The 19,508-nt window shown below is 35.4% G+C and overlaps 1 protein-coding gene across 33 annotated transcripts in view; it reads left to right on the forward strand.

Moving 5' to 3' along the window:
- Positions 1 to 19,508, forward strand: part of LOC308199856 (uncharacterized protein) — a 288,903-nt gene that overhangs the window by 154,296 nt on the left and 115,099 nt on the right. For 5 of the 33 annotated variants that reach the window (XR_013955011.1, XR_013955021.1, XR_013955038.1 and 2 more), the window contains one exon: positions 14,068 to 14,120. The exons of 24 other annotated variants lie outside the window; for them this stretch is intronic. Coding sequence is in view for 1 of the 9 variants with exons in the window: in XM_080604624.1 (XP_080460750.1) it covers positions 14,041 to 14,085 (45 nt within the window). In the remaining 8 variants the exon portion in view is untranslated. Of the gene's footprint in view, positions 1 to 14,040; positions 14,121 to 15,535; positions 17,807 to 19,508 lie in introns of those variants that run through there. 4 more of the 33 variants (XR_013955020.1, XR_013955037.1, XR_013955035.1 and 1 more) reach the window with 3 other exon arrangements.

Consider the following 19,508-nt stretch of genomic DNA (forward strand, 5'->3'; position numbering starts at 1 on the left):
GATACCAAGGAAAATTATGCATGGATAGCAAAGAAATATAATGGTCAGCAATAATTATTAGATAGTGTAGTGCAATAGTCCTACATAGCAGGGGTCATTTGAAGAAAACCTCTTTTCTTCACACAAAATTTGTGTAAGGCTGTACTGTACAAAACTGTTAAAAATATTAAGAAAGAAGTAAACCATAATTTCACAGGGAAAAAAGGTCTAATGTCCTGATTATTATTTCCCATTATTATGCCTTTGTTACTCTCTCATAGGTTCACAGCTTTATATGTGCAATTAAATGAATACATATACATTTATCTGTTGCTTGTCTAATATCGTCAATAGTTGTTTTACTGTGTATATAAAGCCTTAAGTGGATGCGTTCATTTTAGCATGTCTACATCCAGCATAAAGCAGTACAGAGTTTGGTCCCTTTCCATCTCAATAGTGTCCAGAAAATTGTATATTTTACAAATTCTTTTCTAATTTCAGAATGTCTTTTTAATGTATTTTGACACAAATTCCTTTATTCTTGCATCTCATTTGTATTTCTGTATGAACTTCATTACTTGAAGCGAGGTTGTCTTATTCTAGTCTTCATCATAGTTATCTAGTTACATCAGTTTCTCTTCCTCTTGCGAGGTAGAGAAAGAAGCCCCTCTACCCAATGATAAAGTCAGTTGACCTAAGGTCTCTAGTAGGGCCAACGCTGTTTCCATCATTCTTGTGTACATAAAAAATGCTACTTTTGTAACTCTTTGTCATTTAGTGTATGAATTTCAAACAGACAAATTATTCCCCCTTGAATTCCTCATATTTACAGTTTTTCTTTCAGTCCTATTCAAGAAGAAACTAATATGTACTTTATATGCACAATGAATGGCTTAAAACTAATTAATATTTACTGATGGTAGGGATGAAATAAAAGTATTTAATTATAAATTCTTTTACATCAGCAACATTTAAATAGCAAATTAGGTAGTGAAATAAGTTGGAGTAAAGTCTGGACTTGGGTGAAGGGAATTCAACTTCCATGTTGCAAAAATGTGACATTTAGTAGTTCACATGCATTGCCATTAACACATCCTTCCTTTTTGGCAATAAAATGTGACTAGAAGAAAGAACATCACCTCTCCGATGAGCTGCTCTTTCAGAGAGATTGGGGGAGCATTCTTTCTCACATCCAGATGGCCTATGTGTGGCATGGAGTAAACAACAGCGGTAAGATGTGGGCTACCCACTTGCCAGAAAATAGGTACAGACAGGTTCTGTCAGGTACAAGGAACTGTAGAGGAATTCAGCCCTTTAACTCTGGAGGTGCCCAAATAAGAGTTTAGGAACCTCTGAAAACCAACACCTCTGTGTTCCTTTTCTGTTTTGGACAATACACAATATGTGTTTCCTAAATTGTATAAATCAATAAGTTAAATTTTCCTGATCTCTATTTTAATCCTATGAAACATCAGTTCAGTTCGTTCAGTTGCATAGCTGTTTGTGAAGAGACTAAAACAAGCTTGGTAACGTCTCAGTATTTCTATCGTAACTCATTTGGGAACTTGTTTTGTTTTTGTTTTTTGGTTTTTTTTGAGTAGCTCCAGTGTGTCACTTAGTACTCCTAGTACTCCTAAGACCAGTGTTATTAGCTGTGCCCTCCTGAACTGAGCCGGTTGGCACCTTCAGCTTAACAGGGCTTCTGAACAGTCTGGTGGTTTGGAACCAAATTCCACTTCCACATTCAACACCTTAATCATATATAAAAGAGCTTCCAGTACGTACCTGAGGGTATAAGTTGGTTCTGTGTGATTAATGCACATAGATTATTCACTGAAGCTACTTCAAAATATTCATAATTGGTATCAGGAAGTTTGGATAACTGTATACTCTGCAGTATCTTTACTACAGAAATTTTCTGTCGCAAGCTGCCATGCTCAAGTATGCATTTATTTTATGAATGAAGGTCTTTTGCGCATTAAGATTAAAATCCTCTGCCTCTCTGCTATGAAGGAAAAAAAAAAAACTCTTTGAAAGTGCAGTTCATGTAAACCATTTCTTTAAAAACAGAGCCCTTAAATAGCTCCAAGTACATTTCTGTGTATGACACATAAATGTCCACTAATTGCATGAAGGGAGAACTGAGATTCCAATAGCAAATTCTGTAAAAAGTAGATATACAAAGAAAAGTGGAAGCATCTGTTTAATATATACAGCATTAGAATTTAATTTTACCTCTGTGATGCTTTTGTGTAGCTGCAGTGTTACAGAGGAGCACATAAGCATAGTAGTGCAGTGTCAGCAGGTGCATGCCACCAAATTACTGCTTTTAATTTGCATATTCATCTGCTAAGAAGCATGTCATTATCATATCAAAGGGATACTAAGCAACATCTAGCTTCGAGAGATGTGGCATAGTTTCAATACGAGCAATTAATGCAAGATGAGGACTCTCTTTTTGTCATGTCTCCTAGGGATAGCTGTAATCGGGCTTATTATTGGATACCAATAAGACTGAGGTACCAGTTGGCAGAGAATGAGAGAAGTACAGAAAAACAGAGCTGTATGAGGCGTCTTAACTATACACTTCATAGCAAACCAATTCTCTGGTCACTTTTTAAAAACAAAAGCTGCTACTATCTGCCGAATAAGTCTGATCAAAGATAAACATTATATGTAGCACATCTCTAAAGGGAGGCTAAAGAGAAAAAATTAGACCGAAATAGGCTGTATTTTCCATGAAACAAGTAAAGCTGACTAATGAAATGTAGAATCAGGATTCTTATAATTCCTCTCTCATAGAGAAAGGGATTTATAAGTAAGTTTTATTTCAAGGATCTTGTTGCAATAGGTTACTACTCTGTGGTGGTAGGTCCAGCCTGCACGTTCAAGAAGGATGGCAGGTCTTGGGCTACTGTTTTGTGCAATGCACAGTCAGATTTGCTTGCAATCACAAATATAGCAGGAAAGTAGATGGAGTCTTTAACAGTTGAAGAAATTAAGTATTCAAAACTAGTTTCTTATGGGTGAAGATCACTTTCTCCAATAAACTGTTTAGAAAATATGCCAGAAAAAAAATAGGTGAATCGTAAGTGAATGGAGAGATGTGTGTAAGGATGTCATGGATCAGTTTAAGGCTCTCAGTATTCAACATGCTCTGTCCAAGATGTAAGGAGAAACAGGAGCAAAGCAAGCAGATGGATATTTCTACCAGAATATCCTCTGAGCTTCCACCATTTAGCTAGGTTCTGTTAAGACTGAGTTGACATCTGTGTTCAGCTGCTCTTGGTGAGTTTGGGGGAACAGTTATACTCTGGCAAAGACAAATGGGTCCTAGAATATGATTGATGGAGGATTCCTCACATTGTTCTCAGGCTGGTATTTCAGAGTGAGAACTTCAGCCACGAACTGGATGATAACTTTTCTGATTTTGTTACAGAACATTTCTATCGCTTATCTGTTGTATTTTAGCTCTTCTGAGTGATTCAAGCACCACAGCTATCATAAAATGCAGTCAGTTTTAGTCTCCACAGTCTGATGATCTGATTCATAAATGCAGAATTTGAGTTTTAGTTTTTTCTGTCTACAAAGAAACCTAAACTACAATGACCAACTTCACTTTTTCAAGAAGGAAACTTCTACCCTTTCTATTACTGTGCTATGATCCTCTGTAACACATACTAGTTGTATTATGAAGTCTTACTTTGCATCTTTTACTACTTTAACTCCATGTTTGCCACTGAGATGGATTAATTTGCATTGATTATTTCCAATAATTTCAATAAAGCTGGAATTTTACCCTCTCTACACACTATTGAATTTGATTCATGGCAGTAGCTGCCCCAGTCTCATGGTAATAATCAGCTGTTAGTGGCAGACAGTCATTATATTGTGGGAATGAGAAAGCAGCTGTAATGTTTAAATATCATGATTATAAGGTTAGTAGTAGTCTTTCATGATTTATGCAATTATGTATAGGTACAATGACATGTGCTTAATGTCAGCAATGTGAATACAGATAAACAAAAAGATATATACACGCGGGGTGTAGTGGCTTGTGTTAGTTTTTCTTAACAACTTTCACAACTGGAATTACTCGATAAATAATCTTAACACTGGTACTTCACTACATTTTGAACACTTGGAAATTGGCTGTTAAAAGGTTTTCTGTCAGTGTTATCTATAGTAGTGATTGTCACATTATGTTTCACGTAATGATTGACAATAGGTAATATAAGGAACTTAAAATTTGTGTTAAGAACTTCTGTGAAATCTTGTATACTGCTTCAGTTGCTTCAATGCTTTCAAAAGTGTCATTAACATCTCATAGGCTAAGCTAGAACCAGATTTTTTAAAATTAGGCAACTATAGGTGATAGCTTGTCTTCAGGATTTGACTCAAGAATGGACTCTATGTTTAACATGGTGTGCTTTTACTGAAACCTAAATGTAATATCAAAGTACGGTACAGCAAAGGCAGTCAGCTGGTAGTGCGGGCAGTATCACGGTGTCATCCCTCCTGTTTGCTGGGGAAGATGAATAACAGATTATGAAATGCATCATGAATTGTAATAGTTTGCGCGCACGTTTTCCTGATGTATGCTGTGATAGACATACTAAATTGAAGTAGCTAGGCTCATTTTTCCAATGACCTTTCAGATTTGGCTGTTGAAAGAGAGAGCCTAACTTAGAAGGCCAGAGTCCCATCCGCTGCAATAACCCTTGGGCATATACAGTAAAATTTAAGCTACCTCTGCTACTGCAGCAAATGTTTATGGGTTGTGGAGCACTTTTCTTATGATCCTGGGTTGATGTAACTGGTGTCTGTAACAGGGTCTTATTGTTTAGACTGACAGTTGGGTAGAGCCAGCCCATGCTTACATGTGGCTCTCTACTCTCTTAGGGTCCAGTCCTGCCTGGCAGTGAATACCCTCAGCTCCCTTTGATGATTTCAGTGGGAGTTGGAGGACCTCACAGGAGGGTGCTTGATGCCTTGTGAGATCAGACACTGATAATTGAAACAGGCAAGACAGTGGTACAAGAAAATTGTTTTCTTTCCAATTTTACTCTGATGAAGTCAAGAGAGGTTTTCTACAGCATGTTCGCAGGTGCCTCAGGGCTGGATCCTACAAGATAACTGAATATTTTCAGTTTGTGTTTGTTTCATTAGGAACTGAGGGCCCCCAAACGGTTACTGGATTGGACCCTTTTATTGTACTTCATTATTTTTTAACATGAGCAAAACTGATAATTCAGTCCAAATCTACTGAAGTTCCTTGCAGAGAACACAGGTGATGGGATCTGAACAGAAACGACACTACAGACTATGTAGTGTAAGGTATTACTTTTCATAAATAAAATTCTGCATGCATTTAAAAGAAGCAGAATTCAAGCAAATTATAGCCCCAGGTTTTTTTGTTTGTTTTGTGGTGGTTTTTTTTTTTCAGATTTATTTAAAACAGATGGATAGTAAATGCTTTGAAATAATAATCTTCTGGTTAAAATGAAAAGGTTGGTGTAAGAGTAAAATCATATAATTTTAGACATGATCTTTCTAACACAAATAGAATTACTATAAATAGACTGGTTATATTGTTGAATAATGTGTTCAGTTATGCTAGACTAATAACTCTTCAGCTATGTATTAATCTACATTGTTTTAGTGTCAGTAAATGTTCTAATCGGCTCAGCTATAGCTTCTGGACATAACATAATAGCTGGCAATGAAAAGTACATTTTAACTTACCAGTTTTCATTTAACATTTGCATTTTTATCCTCTATATAAGATTATAAGATACATCAGTGCCTCTAATAAGGTGGTTTTTTTTTTTTCCTGTAATATATTAACTTTGGTAAATCTGCATGGTGGAAGTATCTGATTTTTCAGTGTCAAATGTTTTTACGTAGCCTTTGATGTCTGAACTTCTCAGTTAACAACTGAGAACTTGGAGATGATGAATAAAGTTTCATGTTTTCAGTCTTCTCCCTCATTGTCTTTTCTCTCTAACCAAGACTCAGCAGGTGAGACTGCATATTTTACTTCACTCCATCAATACAGGTCTCTCTACCCCAAGAATTAACATTCTCCTTCCAGCTGTGTCCTGCTTTCAAAAGAGATGTGAAGCCATTCTGGAACTTGAGATGTGAGTGATTCCAAGAAGAAGAAACCAGAAACTGCCTCTGCTGTGATCATTACAAATCACTCATGAATTAATGCTCTGAGATACTTAACCCCTATATGACTTCAGCTGTTGTTCAAGTATTAATTCTGCTAGTGCACTGATTACTTTAGTCACAGTTTGCAGAGAGCATATTGAAGCCCTAAGTTTAACTGATTTAGTGAAGGCTGTATATTAGACAATGCCAGAGTTCACATTACATCCTAGGAGTTCCTGATTCTTACACTTAGACTCTTACAGTACTGGGAAAAAAAAAAAAAAAAAAAAAAAGGACTACCAACTGAACAGTCCTCTGGGAGAATGAGTTGATTATAATTCAATATTGACCATTTTGAGTAAATACTGAATGGAATAGGGATATGACAAGATCTTTTTTCCCTGTTGGCACCATAGACGTTAATAAAGATGTTGGCACTGGTATCAATTTCTCTACTGGCACCAGGTGTGGCAAATCTTGAAAAGGCAGTCCCAGCTTTAAAGTGTATTGCGATGCTTGTTCCAGAAGGGCCAGGACTGCCAGCTTCCTTATGTAAACTGGAGAGCTTGGGAGACTTCTGGGGACTCTTTTTTTTTTTTTTCTGAAAATGTGGTAAAGTGAATTGCAAGATTCCATACAAGAAGGAATAAAAAATGAAAGTAAGATTCTTCTGGATGAGAAAATTATAAGTTTGAAAGGAGTGAATGATGGCTATCGTATTACACGTGAACTTGGAAAGTCATTTAGGTATTGATTTATCTGATTTCAGCCAATGAAAACAAATCAGCTTTTCCAGCAATAGGTAGTGTCCTTCTTCCTTTCTCTCTTTCCAAACTCCAAAGCATTACCATCAATATTGTGGCATAGAGCCAATGGAGGAACATTAGATAAAGTTCCTCTCAGTGAGCAAGCAAAACAGGTTGATGAAGCAGTCCTTGTCTTTCAAGAATCCCATCTGCCAGAGCTGACTTAGCATTAAGATATCCACATATAACTCAGAGGCCATATTACCTGCTCTTGTGATCCTAAGTTTTGTGATTATCTGTGAACTCTGAATATCTGTAATCCTTCCTCCATGTCATTTTTGAAGTGAAAATGTGATCTGGTCCGCAGCTGATAATGCCTGTCAGTTTTTTTGTGCTATCATATACTGAGTTTGCTTCCATGTTCTCTATGAAAGAAGACCCACTCATTCTTTCAGAAATGGTTCCCTTGCTCTTCTCCTTCCCTATTTAACAAACAAGCTGTACATTCCTAAAGAAAAAAAAATAAAAAAAACTCCCAAATATTATCTGTATAATCATAACAGTGGCTTAAAGACAAAGAACAAGAATTTCTAAACTCCAAGGAGTCTATTGAAAACTTTTTTTATGTGCAGGATTTTCTGTTATTGTGGTGATTAGAGATGTTAAAAATATTTACAGGTAGATAGGTAGTTGTTTTTTTTTTAAAGAAAAAAAAAAGGAAGTAAAAAAAGGAACCTCTCATATTAAAAACAAAACCAAAAAAGATCTCTAGGCAGTCACTGTATTTTCTTCACAGTGTTTATTTTACCTTTTCCAATATTCTTCTGTCTGTGCACGATACAATTTTATTTACAGTATAAAATATTTTGTCTTGATTTTACTTTCTGAAAGAGGCCTATCATATTTTAGGTGATGAAAAGTAATAACAGTACTAGTGCTATAAAATTTGTAAGTGCAACTGTGATGTGTAGCTGCTGTTTGTGTATCTGAAGGGAACCAGCTCTGTGGTGGTTTACCTAGGCAATGCAACACCTCATCTTTGAAATGCTGTCTATGGCTACACATAGTTTTTTTGTGAACTCTAAAATGAACCTTCCCAAAATAGTAAAGAAACTATCATCATAAAGCTCAAACAGGCAGGGATGCCATTGGGACTATTCTTAAGGTATTAGTAATTATAAAAACCCCTTGCCAATGTTTAGATGAACTGCTTAGTTACTTCCAGTGAACAGAGAATCACATCGTCATAAACATCTACCTTTTTTTGGGTCTTCATAACTTTTCAAAAGACAAACTGAACCATTCTAAGCACTGAATGGTAATGTCATTATTCACTGTGCAATGCTTCTTCCTGTACTTGGTGTTCCTGTGATTTTATGTTTAGTACTATGCCAAGGGGTTTTTTTACTGTTGAAACTATTTTTGAGTTATTCCCATCCTTGGCTTTGAGTCCAAGGAGAATCCAGTAGAGAATCTGATAGTAGTTGTGTTTCCTGTCTGTTTGACTTGGAGTTATTGTGAAGACTACTGAAACATGAGTTTGTTCTGCTGCTATATGTAATAGAGTTCAAAGTATTTTGCTACTGATGAGATTGAGTTGGTACTTTGGAACTAGGTGCTATTGCCTGGAAATCCCTTTTTTTCAGCGTTAACCTGCGTAACAGTAACTTTCTTTCTGAATATTTTCTTTCATGGTGTAGTCATTGAGAAGCAGAGAACATGATCTGCTTGGCCTTTTAGCAAAATACGTTTCTTCCAATATGAAGGAGGTTGTTTATAATTTATTTTCTTTAACCACTTGGAATAGGATCCTATGCAAATTTCTTACAACGTTGATCTGGCAAAAGTGGTTAGCTTCTGCATTGTATAAGTATATGGAAAAGTCACTGAATGTAGGTATATGATCAGTAGGCTCTAAAACCTCCAGCACCCATGAACTGGAGGTCATTTGTGTTCCCTGTGGATCAGAAGTAAAGATCTAAAGTCCGCCTGCCAGCAAACAAATGTGCTTCCTATTTTGCGCTGACATACTGTTTCTCTGATAATAGGTCTCTTAACAGCATGCATTTGTAAATCAAAACTACAGTAAATATATCAACAGTACAATACTTTCCATGTCTAAATAAACAGGGTTTTTCACTTTCACTTTTGCCTTCAGGATGTCAAGCAAGAGATTAGAAGGCAATTTTCAAACTGAAGGGGGGAGGGGAACCGTGATGTTATTCTGTAGAAGTTATTTGATTGCTCTTCATAGTCTTTTCATTACAATTGGCATTTAGAAACTCAACCACACATGCCGCTCCACACCTTTCTACATGATACTGTTTCTTCCTGTTCTCCTTATCTGTAACTGTGATGATGCACAGCTTTCTCCTATTTCTTTCTTGTGGGTTTGTGCAGTTTCTTGATGTTTGTGACAGGCCACGATAGGGGAAGCTTTTATCACTGTGGGGTTTGGAGGCCTCAGTAAATTGAAAATTGCAAATGAAATCCACTGGGCTTGAATTCATCAGCTATTATGTCAGATGACCTTTGGCAGCTGCTGATAAAAATGAGAGAATGTTAGCTCTGATCCAATTTTCAGCGCTAACCATTCCTTTTCAAATCCATTCACAGTCAGGCAGCAGACACATGGGAAGTGAAAATGATAGGGTTTCAAGAGAGCTGCATTGTGTTGCAGATTAAGATTTTCTCCCCCTATTTCTAGAGGTCGGCCCCCAGGCCCCTGTCTGGTATCTACCTATTGTCCAATCAGTTTCAATATCTGCTTCAGAGGACATGTTAGCCATCCTTACAGATAAGTGCTTACAGGAGAAAATGTTGGACTTAATAGTTTTGCTTAGGAGGCATCAAGGGTCACAGTGTACCAATATTGACTGGCACATGTTAGTTTAATCTGACATTCTTAGGAATGTGACACTAGATTTTTTGGAGTTGTTGATCTCTGAGATTTTTGTTCCCAGGTCTAGGTTTTATAAATTTTATTTTCCTGTAATTTTTTATATTCATGAGCTGCTGATATTCGTAAGAAAATGTCTGCCATAGCTGGGCCCAGGTGGCCCTTACCTTATATCCCTGTCTTAAGATTGCATAAATTACAATACCAGAGAGTTGCATGTTAGTATGATGATTTTTCTAGTAAGAGAAAACTAGTAACTATTCTGCCTGCACTTTGAAACTATGCACAGTGGGAAATTAAACAGCCAATTAGGCTTTCCAAACAAAATTTTTAACTGAAATAGATGTGAGTTTTGCCTTCAGAGATCATCAGGTGAGTGCATCCCCTCCCTCTGCTATTGGCTTCCTGAAGAATGACTGTGCGCAGCACTTCCAGAAGTTGCTGATGTGCTCAAAGGGCTGATCCCTACTCAGAAATGACCTGTTAAACCAATGTGAACTTAAGGGACTTGCCCAGTATTCCATCCGCCTTTTTCAATGTAATTTAATAAGGAAAAGAGTGAAACTCTGGACTATATCAACTTGGAAAAATAATGTATGTCATTACGATTTCAAAGTTTTAGAATAGTTCCTGATACTGCTTAGTTCTTCAATTTTTATAGAGGCATAGCTCCCATTGAATTCTGTTTTTAGAAGGGAATAATGATATGTAGATTGGACTTGTTTCGACAAGAATTCAAAAATCAGATTCTTTGACTGATCACACTGTCATTCTTCAAAACATCACTATTAGGAATATCTTTTCCATTGAAGGCCTAATACTCTTACCAAAATGTTTCAAAGTACAATGCCATCTGCAAACTACATTAGTTTTATATTTAATGTTTTAATTGATTCCTTTAGCTAGAAAGTGAATAAATATATAGTGGCTTGGCTTAATACATAAACAGATTATCCTTAATTTACATGTCAGGGAAAAAACATTCTTAAGAAACTTGATATTAGTATTGTTAAAATCTAAGTGATAATTTCTGAAATAACTCAGATTGTGCTAATTTTTCTAAAGTTATTGAATAATAGAAAAATATAAGTGCTTCTGTGTAACTGGTAGTGGTCTGAACATTGAAGAACAAACCCACTGTTTAAAGATTAATCTGGAATATGCACATGCCTTGGTTTTATGTTCTTCTTAAAATTAAGTCTATAGTGTTAATATAGCTATATTTTATTTATATAGATAGCATCAAATGTAATTTCAGTCACTGATGACTCTAGCACCATTTAATCATGGGCAAAATTCGTAGTTAACTCAGAAAGTAATCACCTATTTTGCATTAGTATGTTGTCGTCCTAAATTATCATCTTAAGGATACGAAAATCACATAATCACTATTATCCTTAGATCTGTTCATATCTGAATCTTAGGAATTCTGCAGATCCTAACTTTTTGCTCTATGCTTATTTAAAATTATGTTGTTGTGGCAAGTTCTCTATAGATTTAGATTTTTAAAAAATGAAATTCCTGTGGAAGCAGCCATTTCTCAAGCCAGCAAACAAAACTGACTGGCAATTTGCTGTGAAGGCAAAAGTGGGGACCATTCTGGCGGGTGGGCTGGAGAGTGCTTTAACTTCATTGGTGTTTGGGGCTTTCCCTATGAGCTCTTCGACTCTCTCTCTTCATACTGGCCCAGGAGACTGACTGGAAGTCCTAGAGTATAAGGAACTGCTGCTGCTCATTCGTATATTTGCTTTTAAGCATTATTATAAACTATCTGTGACCACCTTATTTAATGGGAGAAAAACTGAATTTGTTTGGGTACAGAAAGATACTTAACATAGGTCAGATTTGGCTGACTTTGTGTGTGTCCATCAGCGGAACCTTGTTACACTTCAGTTTTGTTCTTTATTAAGTTAATGAATATTGTAATGCAATTGGCTGGATTTACAATGAGAAAAAACAACTTTAAGTTGTTACAAAATATTTGTGAAGCTTTTTGAGCCTCAATGCTAAAAAGTAATAACTATCAAAGCATGTTTTGGGATTTGTTTAACTTCCTGTGTTTTAAGTATATGAGTGATTTTTAAATATTTAGTAATTAACTAAGTCTAATTATAATCTAAGCAACAGTAGTTTGAGTAGTTTGCTGACTTCTTCAGTATCTTTCTTAAAGTATGATTGAAAATAAAGTTAAAACCTGATTCTGAATAAGTTTTAGGGAAATTTTTTTTAATTCTGCCATAATATCTTCATCGTTGTTGTTGTTGTTATGCAATGTTTTGAGGGATCCCTGGTCAAAATGAAGACCAAGTTCCACAGTACTACATACTCAAGAAATGCTCTGTGAGAGAGCAGTATATTTGTCCTGATCAACTTACAGTTTAGTTGAGCAGAAAAACAAAGGATGGTGATGGGGGAGAGGAGAAACAGGCATGTTAAATGTGTAAGAACAAATATAGGCTTTTCTTTAGCTCTCTGTGTATACAAATGTCATTCGAAGAAAGTGCTGTGGTCAGGAGAATCTGTGAAATGCATATTTTAAAATACAGAAAGCCTGTATTGACTGATCCAACTTACGGATCTTTTTACAGGATCCTTTTGATTTGCAATTTGGTTGTCTTGTGTTTGTGTGTCATCTCCTAAACATAAACACTAACTGTATGTCAGATAAGTACTATTTTATTTTGTTTTTGCTGGCTTCCATTGATTCGTGTATTGCTACTGATAAAAATAGTTTCCTAAAAAAATGAGAGTATAATCAATATTTGTAACAGCTAAGATTGTTTTTCAAAGTGTTAGTCACTTTCCCAGATGACTTTTTCCTGTGGTGTCCAGCATGACTCATTTCTGGAAAACTCATTTTATAAACAGTGCTTTTCTCATTCTGGTATTGCAAAAATAAAGAAGGTTGTGTGAAGAATTATAAAGAATAAATAAAATATCACTTAGGGGGAATTATCGTATGGAGGTTGATGTTTGTCTTCTCAGGCTGTTAACTGCTTAGAAGAAGGACTTTGGATGTGTGGATGAAAATCCAGAATAACTTCACTGATGTCAGTGTCATTATTCCTGTGCAAGTTGGTGTAACTGAGATTAGATTTTGGTCATTCACTGTCTCCTGTATTTTCCACAATGCCAGATATGCAGTTGTCATTTTAGCGATCACACATATATTCACCAGGAATTTCACTGGTGCCTTGTCATGTAAGTAGTCTGTCTGCTGTATTATTTCTTGCTATAGAGTGTTTAACTGCTGACTACATCGATGAGCATTTCATATGTTTGTTCATGTCTTTTTTTTTTTGAATGATGCATCAATGATAACACTTATACTGAAGCTTGTAGTGCAATTAATGTTGCTGCTGTTAAAAAAAATGTATTTGCATCTCTTTAATGAAGACATCTGTGGGGAATTGCTGATCCTTCTATTTAAAAATCTTTCTTTGAATGTTCAACTTTAAAGGGTTATAAACAATATTCCTATATGTGCAGATAGAAAATAAAAAAACACTAAAACATGCCAAAATTTTATGTTGTCTCGGGAGTGCCCAGTCATTCAAAACTAGGTTATATATTTTACTTTGTCTCTCTGCTTAAATTAGTTAGGAGTCTTTCATAAGTTTAAATTAAGCATTAATATCCACAAAATTGTCCTTTGTAATGGAAAAATCCAAAAGAGAAAAAAATGCAGTTAGTTTCCTAAATATTTATTCCTTTGTAGAAAGAATGTTTCTCTTATGATGAAAAATAGTAGATTATTTAAGAACACTAAGCCCGAAAGTTCTACAGAGGAAAGTAGACAGCGATCTGACAAATATTCATGCAGTAGTTTGTTAAAGTTTCTCCCCTGGTGGTATTCCCTTAAAGACCTTTCCATAGGGGCAGTGTGTATTCCTGAAGTGTTTACTTTCTGTAGTTTTGGGGTGTATCTGTCCATTCAGGGTTCCTGTGATGCAGAAGGTATTAACTTCTTCATGTATATGTGCCTGAAAAATGGCTATTGACAAGGAATTGGACCGGTGTGGTACCACCATCCCAAGATTTCACCTATCAGTAAGGTCCTGATAATGGGCCAGCATGTACCAAAGCTTCTGTTTTGTCTTCCTAATTCCTCCCTGCACAGTTGTGCAACACAGGCATACATAACATAGTGCAGCTCTACATGATTTTGTAAACTAAAAGACACAGATTTCAGCAAGCTGTCTTGATGAAATGATCAAAATTGTTGGATGATCTCTAATTATAATTTTCTGTCTTCATCAGGTGAATTACAATTTTTTTCTTATACAGGATGAAGATGCTTTGTAAATGTCTTCTGAAAAGGAATCATACAAAGAAATCAGGTTAATATCTTAGAAGTCTTGTATGTATTTGATGCTGATATAAGGATAAATTTACATGATTAACAGTGTAGGAAGAAACACAAAAAGTCAATATGTCCCAGAATAAAGTTCAGCAATCAGTAGCTTCTTATTTATTTATTTATTTATTTCCAAAGAGGACAAGACAATGATCTACTGGTTAAAAAATAAATAGAAAATTTAGAAACTTATAAATAAGTTTCTAAATACTGTAGACTTGGTTCAAGAGCATCTGCAATTGACTATATTTTTTTTTATTTATTTGTTCCTCTTGTGTTATTTACAAGATTAAAAAGGATTTGATTTTGAACTCAGTATTTTTGCTTCATACACACGTTCATTTACACCTGAAATTTGATAATGTATGTTCTTCAGATTAGTGAATAATCTACAATTCTCTCATGAAAATTGCTACAAAAATTTTGGCAAACTGAACAAAGGAATATCTGTCTTGAAGCCTACCTATGATTGATTCATAGGCAGAACAGCATGAATTAAAGTGATGTTGAATTGTAATTCCAAATTCATTTTAGTTAAATTGAGTGAGGTATTTCATCAATGGCTGCTTTCCTGGTAAAATTTGCTTGTTTGTTTTATTGTACACTACTTTAAAGAACAGATGAACATTACTTGCTAGATCCTATTTGCAACATATTGTTTAAGTGAAGAGTAATAACAAGGTTTGTAATTTACAGAGGAATGAGTAATTCCTCATCTCTTGGTCTCAGGCCTGATTAATTTGCTCTACTATTGTCTTTTGATAGTTTCTTTCTTTTTTTTTTTTTCATTCTTCAAATTACAAATTGTTCCAAAGCTCAGTAAATTAAAGTCAATTGATCCCTTTACTTGGTTTCTATACTCAACCTCCATTTCAAAGCAGGTTTCTGCATTCATAACTGGGAATGGTTTTCAATTTCATAAAACTACATGAAAACATAGTATTCAAGGTATATGAAATCATATTTAAAGTTGTTAGCAAATTCAGCATAAATTTTGAGAATTTTTTCAGCTCTCCCTTTGGTTCAATATAGTGAAGATAACGCAATTTCCAGATAACTAGAAATTGCTTGTAGGAAAATGTTTATTTTAAGATATTTTTACTGCCAGATTTTTGCACTCATTAGAAGTGTTTGTGTTGTTATTATTTATCAGTAGAGAGCTCTACAAGGTCTCATTCTGCTACAGTCAACTGTTGTAAAAATGCATGGTGAGCCTGGCAGCTGGGAACGTCAATGCCACACAGTGTCTTTCTATCAATGGCATCTGGATGCGAGATTGGCCTCCTTCCTAGGCTTTTGGCTAGCTGCACTGCTGCCTATCAGATGTATCTGTAGTAAGCATAACAAATTTACATACATTTTGCATAGAGCTTTCAAGCTATTACTCGTATGTTTTAGGTTGAAGACTGCTACACTGAAGATTAATCAGAAAAAAAAAAAAGGTATTATACCTATTAAACTTTTCACAAAATATATTGTACATTCATTATAAAATTACTCAGGACATTTATATTTTCTCATATAGAAATGAATGAAAATGTGGAGTGGGATGACAAATTAATAGCAATTTTTAGAGAGAATGTTTTCAAAATGTTTCTGTCTTTTAAAGACTGGAGTTTATGTCCACCTTCTTTCCATTATTAAAGGATAAATATTAGAGTTACCTAAACTGTTATTCATGTGGTGGGGCTTATGGATTTAGTATTAATATTGTGTTCTCTTTAAATTTTTCCACTGTCTTCACTTCATCTGTAAAAGAATGACTGGAAAGTTCATGGAAAATTGTTTAATATTGACAGGTTTTCAGGTTTTTCCATCCATACACAAAGCCCTTTCCCGCAGTTCTGTATATCTAAAGAAGTGTTTATGAAACAGTTAATGCTTAAAAGCATATTTCTAATTGATTAGTGCTAATAAATACAATCTTTCTTTACTGCTTGTTAGAAAACATTGAAATGGAAAAAACATTCAGTTGTTTCATATATGTATGGCTGCGAGTCTGGTTGGAGAAGCAACAGGTCAATTCCACATGTTCAGGATTTTCCATTAAAGGTTCAAATGACTGGAATTTCTTGTGCTGTAGGCGAGGATTTATATTGTCATTTCCTTCAGGTAACTGATACAAGCAGGAACTTCTTTGCCTTTTTTTTTTTTTTTTTTGCCTTTTTGCCTGTGTCTTCTGATGTGATATAGGTAAATCTGTATAATATATTTAATTACATTTGTATCCAGAAGTTGTTCTGAGGAAAATATCTTTATTTTTCTAATGGACCAATCTTAATGGATAACTTATCTGACATTCTTGGAGATAAAGTTTTAGCAGAAAATACTGAAACCCCTTCAGCAGAGTCACGGTTTTCCAGCTTTCAGTTTCCCTTTAAAATTTTGGTTCTAATTGGCAGGCTGGGAAAAGCTGTCATGTGGACAAGGTGATGTATCTGACCAGTCATTTGATTCTTTCACATGACATATGTGAAAGTCTGAAGTAATGACTTCAGATTGGTTTCATCTTTATTTAGCCCACTAAAGAACTCGTTAGAAGAAAATGGTGGCATTACTTCATGTTTAGGGTTTGAGAATGCCATTGGGTTGGTGAGAAAATCTTCATTTACTGGCTTCCAGTTAGCTGGCACATTTTTCTTACTGTTATGTGTGTTCATGTCTTTTTACTTGCTCTATGTAAGCTTTCTAATATATGGCTTTCTATGTAAGAATATATATTTTACCTAATCAGCATATCTGTAACCAGGGATGAGGATGAAATATGTATTTTATGCTAGCCAAAGAGGATCCCGATATAGCTCTAGTGTATGTGGGAATTGCTTAGATCCTACTGTGCTGAGCATACAGCAATGCTATAAATGGATACCTTTCATGCCCTGTTGTGATATATTACAGGAATTTTGTAAGTCTAACTTAATGAGATCCAAATTGTCCTTCAGAAGAAATCTATGCATCTTCTGTGATGGAACCAAGAAAATATTGATTTCCCGTGGCATTCAGGTCTAGGTCATAACCACTGACATAAGAAATAAAACTGAGTTGACTCTTAGAACGACAGGCCTTTAAAACATATCTCTGTGTATGCATATTTATAAAATGCTTATGTTTTTATGTTTGTAGGCTTATATATATATATATTTAAGCTTCTTGAAAGAATATTTGGGAATGTTGCTATGAGCTGGACATAGAATAAACTATTTGTGAGTACTCTAAATTTGTCTGCTGTTTTGAACTCTGCTAGGTCATCTTGTCAAAACACAACTTTGAGCTCTGAAATAAATGAACAGAAGAGAAACAAACATACTGTATTAAAACACACTTCCAGTGTTGTCAGATAATTACCAAAAAAAGTGCCTACACTAGAAATATCAATAACTGTAACGTGTGAGATTTGTTAAAACACGCAAACTCGCTCTCCACTGACTGTCACTAATATTTATTCGTCCAGTGACTGTTAATCACACCAAGTTTACAGTCCCGTATAGCACCTGTCACAGGTGTTGATCATTAATCAGCTATTACAGCAGTTTGTTCTGCTGCTGACAACTTGCAATTTTCTACTGATTCAGCTAGTTTGTCAGGTGGGAATTATGGCATAGCACATGTGACAAAACACATCACACATTTCTCTCTCTCTCTCTCCCCCTCTCCCTCTCTCTCTCCTCTCCCTCCCCCCCCTTTTTTTTTTTTTTTCATTTTCAGGCTTCTCTCTCTTCCTCTCTCCCCCTTTTTAGACAAACAATATCTGGGAACTCAGAAGTAATAAGGCGGAATGTATAATTAATTACCCAGCTTGCTCTAATTAGGGATGAATAAGTTGTGTCCCTCTCATCATCACAAATGTGGTGATGGGTAATACCAGTTTATGCTGTATTAACTGCAAATATGCAATCCTTCTGAGAGCACTTTTGTTGATGAATTTGATGAATGTGACAATAATTAGCAGAGACAGATGAGAGCTAAATTACTACTGACAATGTAATGCTATCCCGCTCGAGGGTCTGAGAACGTGGCAGGCTAACATGGCAGGGACCGGGGCCTCGTTTCTAATTAATAGTCATCTTTTTTTTTTTTTTTTGCCAGTGGGGAAAAAAAAAGGAGGAACGGTAATTGTTTTCGTCAAAGGCTGCAGGGAGTTATCAGGGTAATAAAGTTAATTAGCAGAACAAACATCCTTTCACTGCCTTACCAGATTGAGGAAAAGAGGGTAATTCAAACTGCGGAAAGATATGACTAGATGAGATGATAAGGAGAAAAATTTTACACAGGAGGCTAACAGAGAAGAATCATTTTTTTTCTTCATTTCTTTTGGTTTAGTCTGTGGAAAGGAATTATACATTCTCTTATTTCAGCTCATAAAGTTGCTTATGTATAAAACTTTATTGTTATAATTTCTGCAGTGGATGGGAAATGAAGTTAAGGAAGATCATATTACATTGCTTAATTTTTTCAGGGCCTTCCAAATAGTAATTGTTTTGTTACATTATGTGCAATTTCCTTTTTATTAAAGTGACTTTTCCTAACATCCACAGCACCATATTGATCTCATAATGTTCTTCAAAAAGAAACCTGTTTTTACTTCGTTTCCAGGTCTTCAATGGACTCATTGAGTGTGGCCATTGTACTAGGTTCTGAAGTAGCTAGCTCAGAGTTTGAATTAGTTGATGGATTTCTTTGAACAGAATTTCTTTTACTATCCTCTAGTGTAAGTATGAAAAGAAAGTCCTTGTTCCTGCCAATGTTAATGCATGTGACTAGCTTTATGCATGAGTAGTCCTATTACACTTGCCTCCATTCACTTGTACACACAGGCAGGGCCAAGGTCCAAAAGGAGGACTCTTTCAAAAGTAGTAACATTAAGGTTTTTAGGTTAGTTTGGATGACAGTTCTTATTCTCACATATTTTCAGTGATCTTCTGGTTTCTCTTGCAAGTTTTTGGCCTACTTCCATGGTACAGCTAGCATCAAATTGTATTATGTATGCATGTACTAGTAGTACGTATGGGTTTCCAGAAGGTTTTATAAACCCAAAGCGATCTATTCCAACAAATATGTGTTCACACAATAAAGTATTGGAAAAATTACTGCAGACTAACAAATCAGGTTGTGTTGGCTGCTCTGAGATGTCTGACCGTGTTATGTGCTCTTACTGTCCATGGTAAATATGAGTTTGCTCAAGGTAGTCTATGTCTAGGCAGAGATAACTAATCTACCTTGTATTTGCTGTAAAATGAAAACAAAAATATAAGTAAAGGCTAACTAATAAATTGGTGTAAGTTTACAGCCCAGGTTAACCAATGATATCACCTGCTTATGTCTGTACCTTCAGCTACAGCTATTGTATTGTCAACTTACACCATTTTGAAAT

The sequence above is a fragment of the Anser brachyrhynchus genome (assembly GCF_964034855.1).
Source record: "Anser brachyrhynchus genome assembly, chromosome: 9".
NCBI lineage: Eukaryota > Metazoa > Chordata > Aves > Anseriformes > Anatidae > Anser > Anser brachyrhynchus.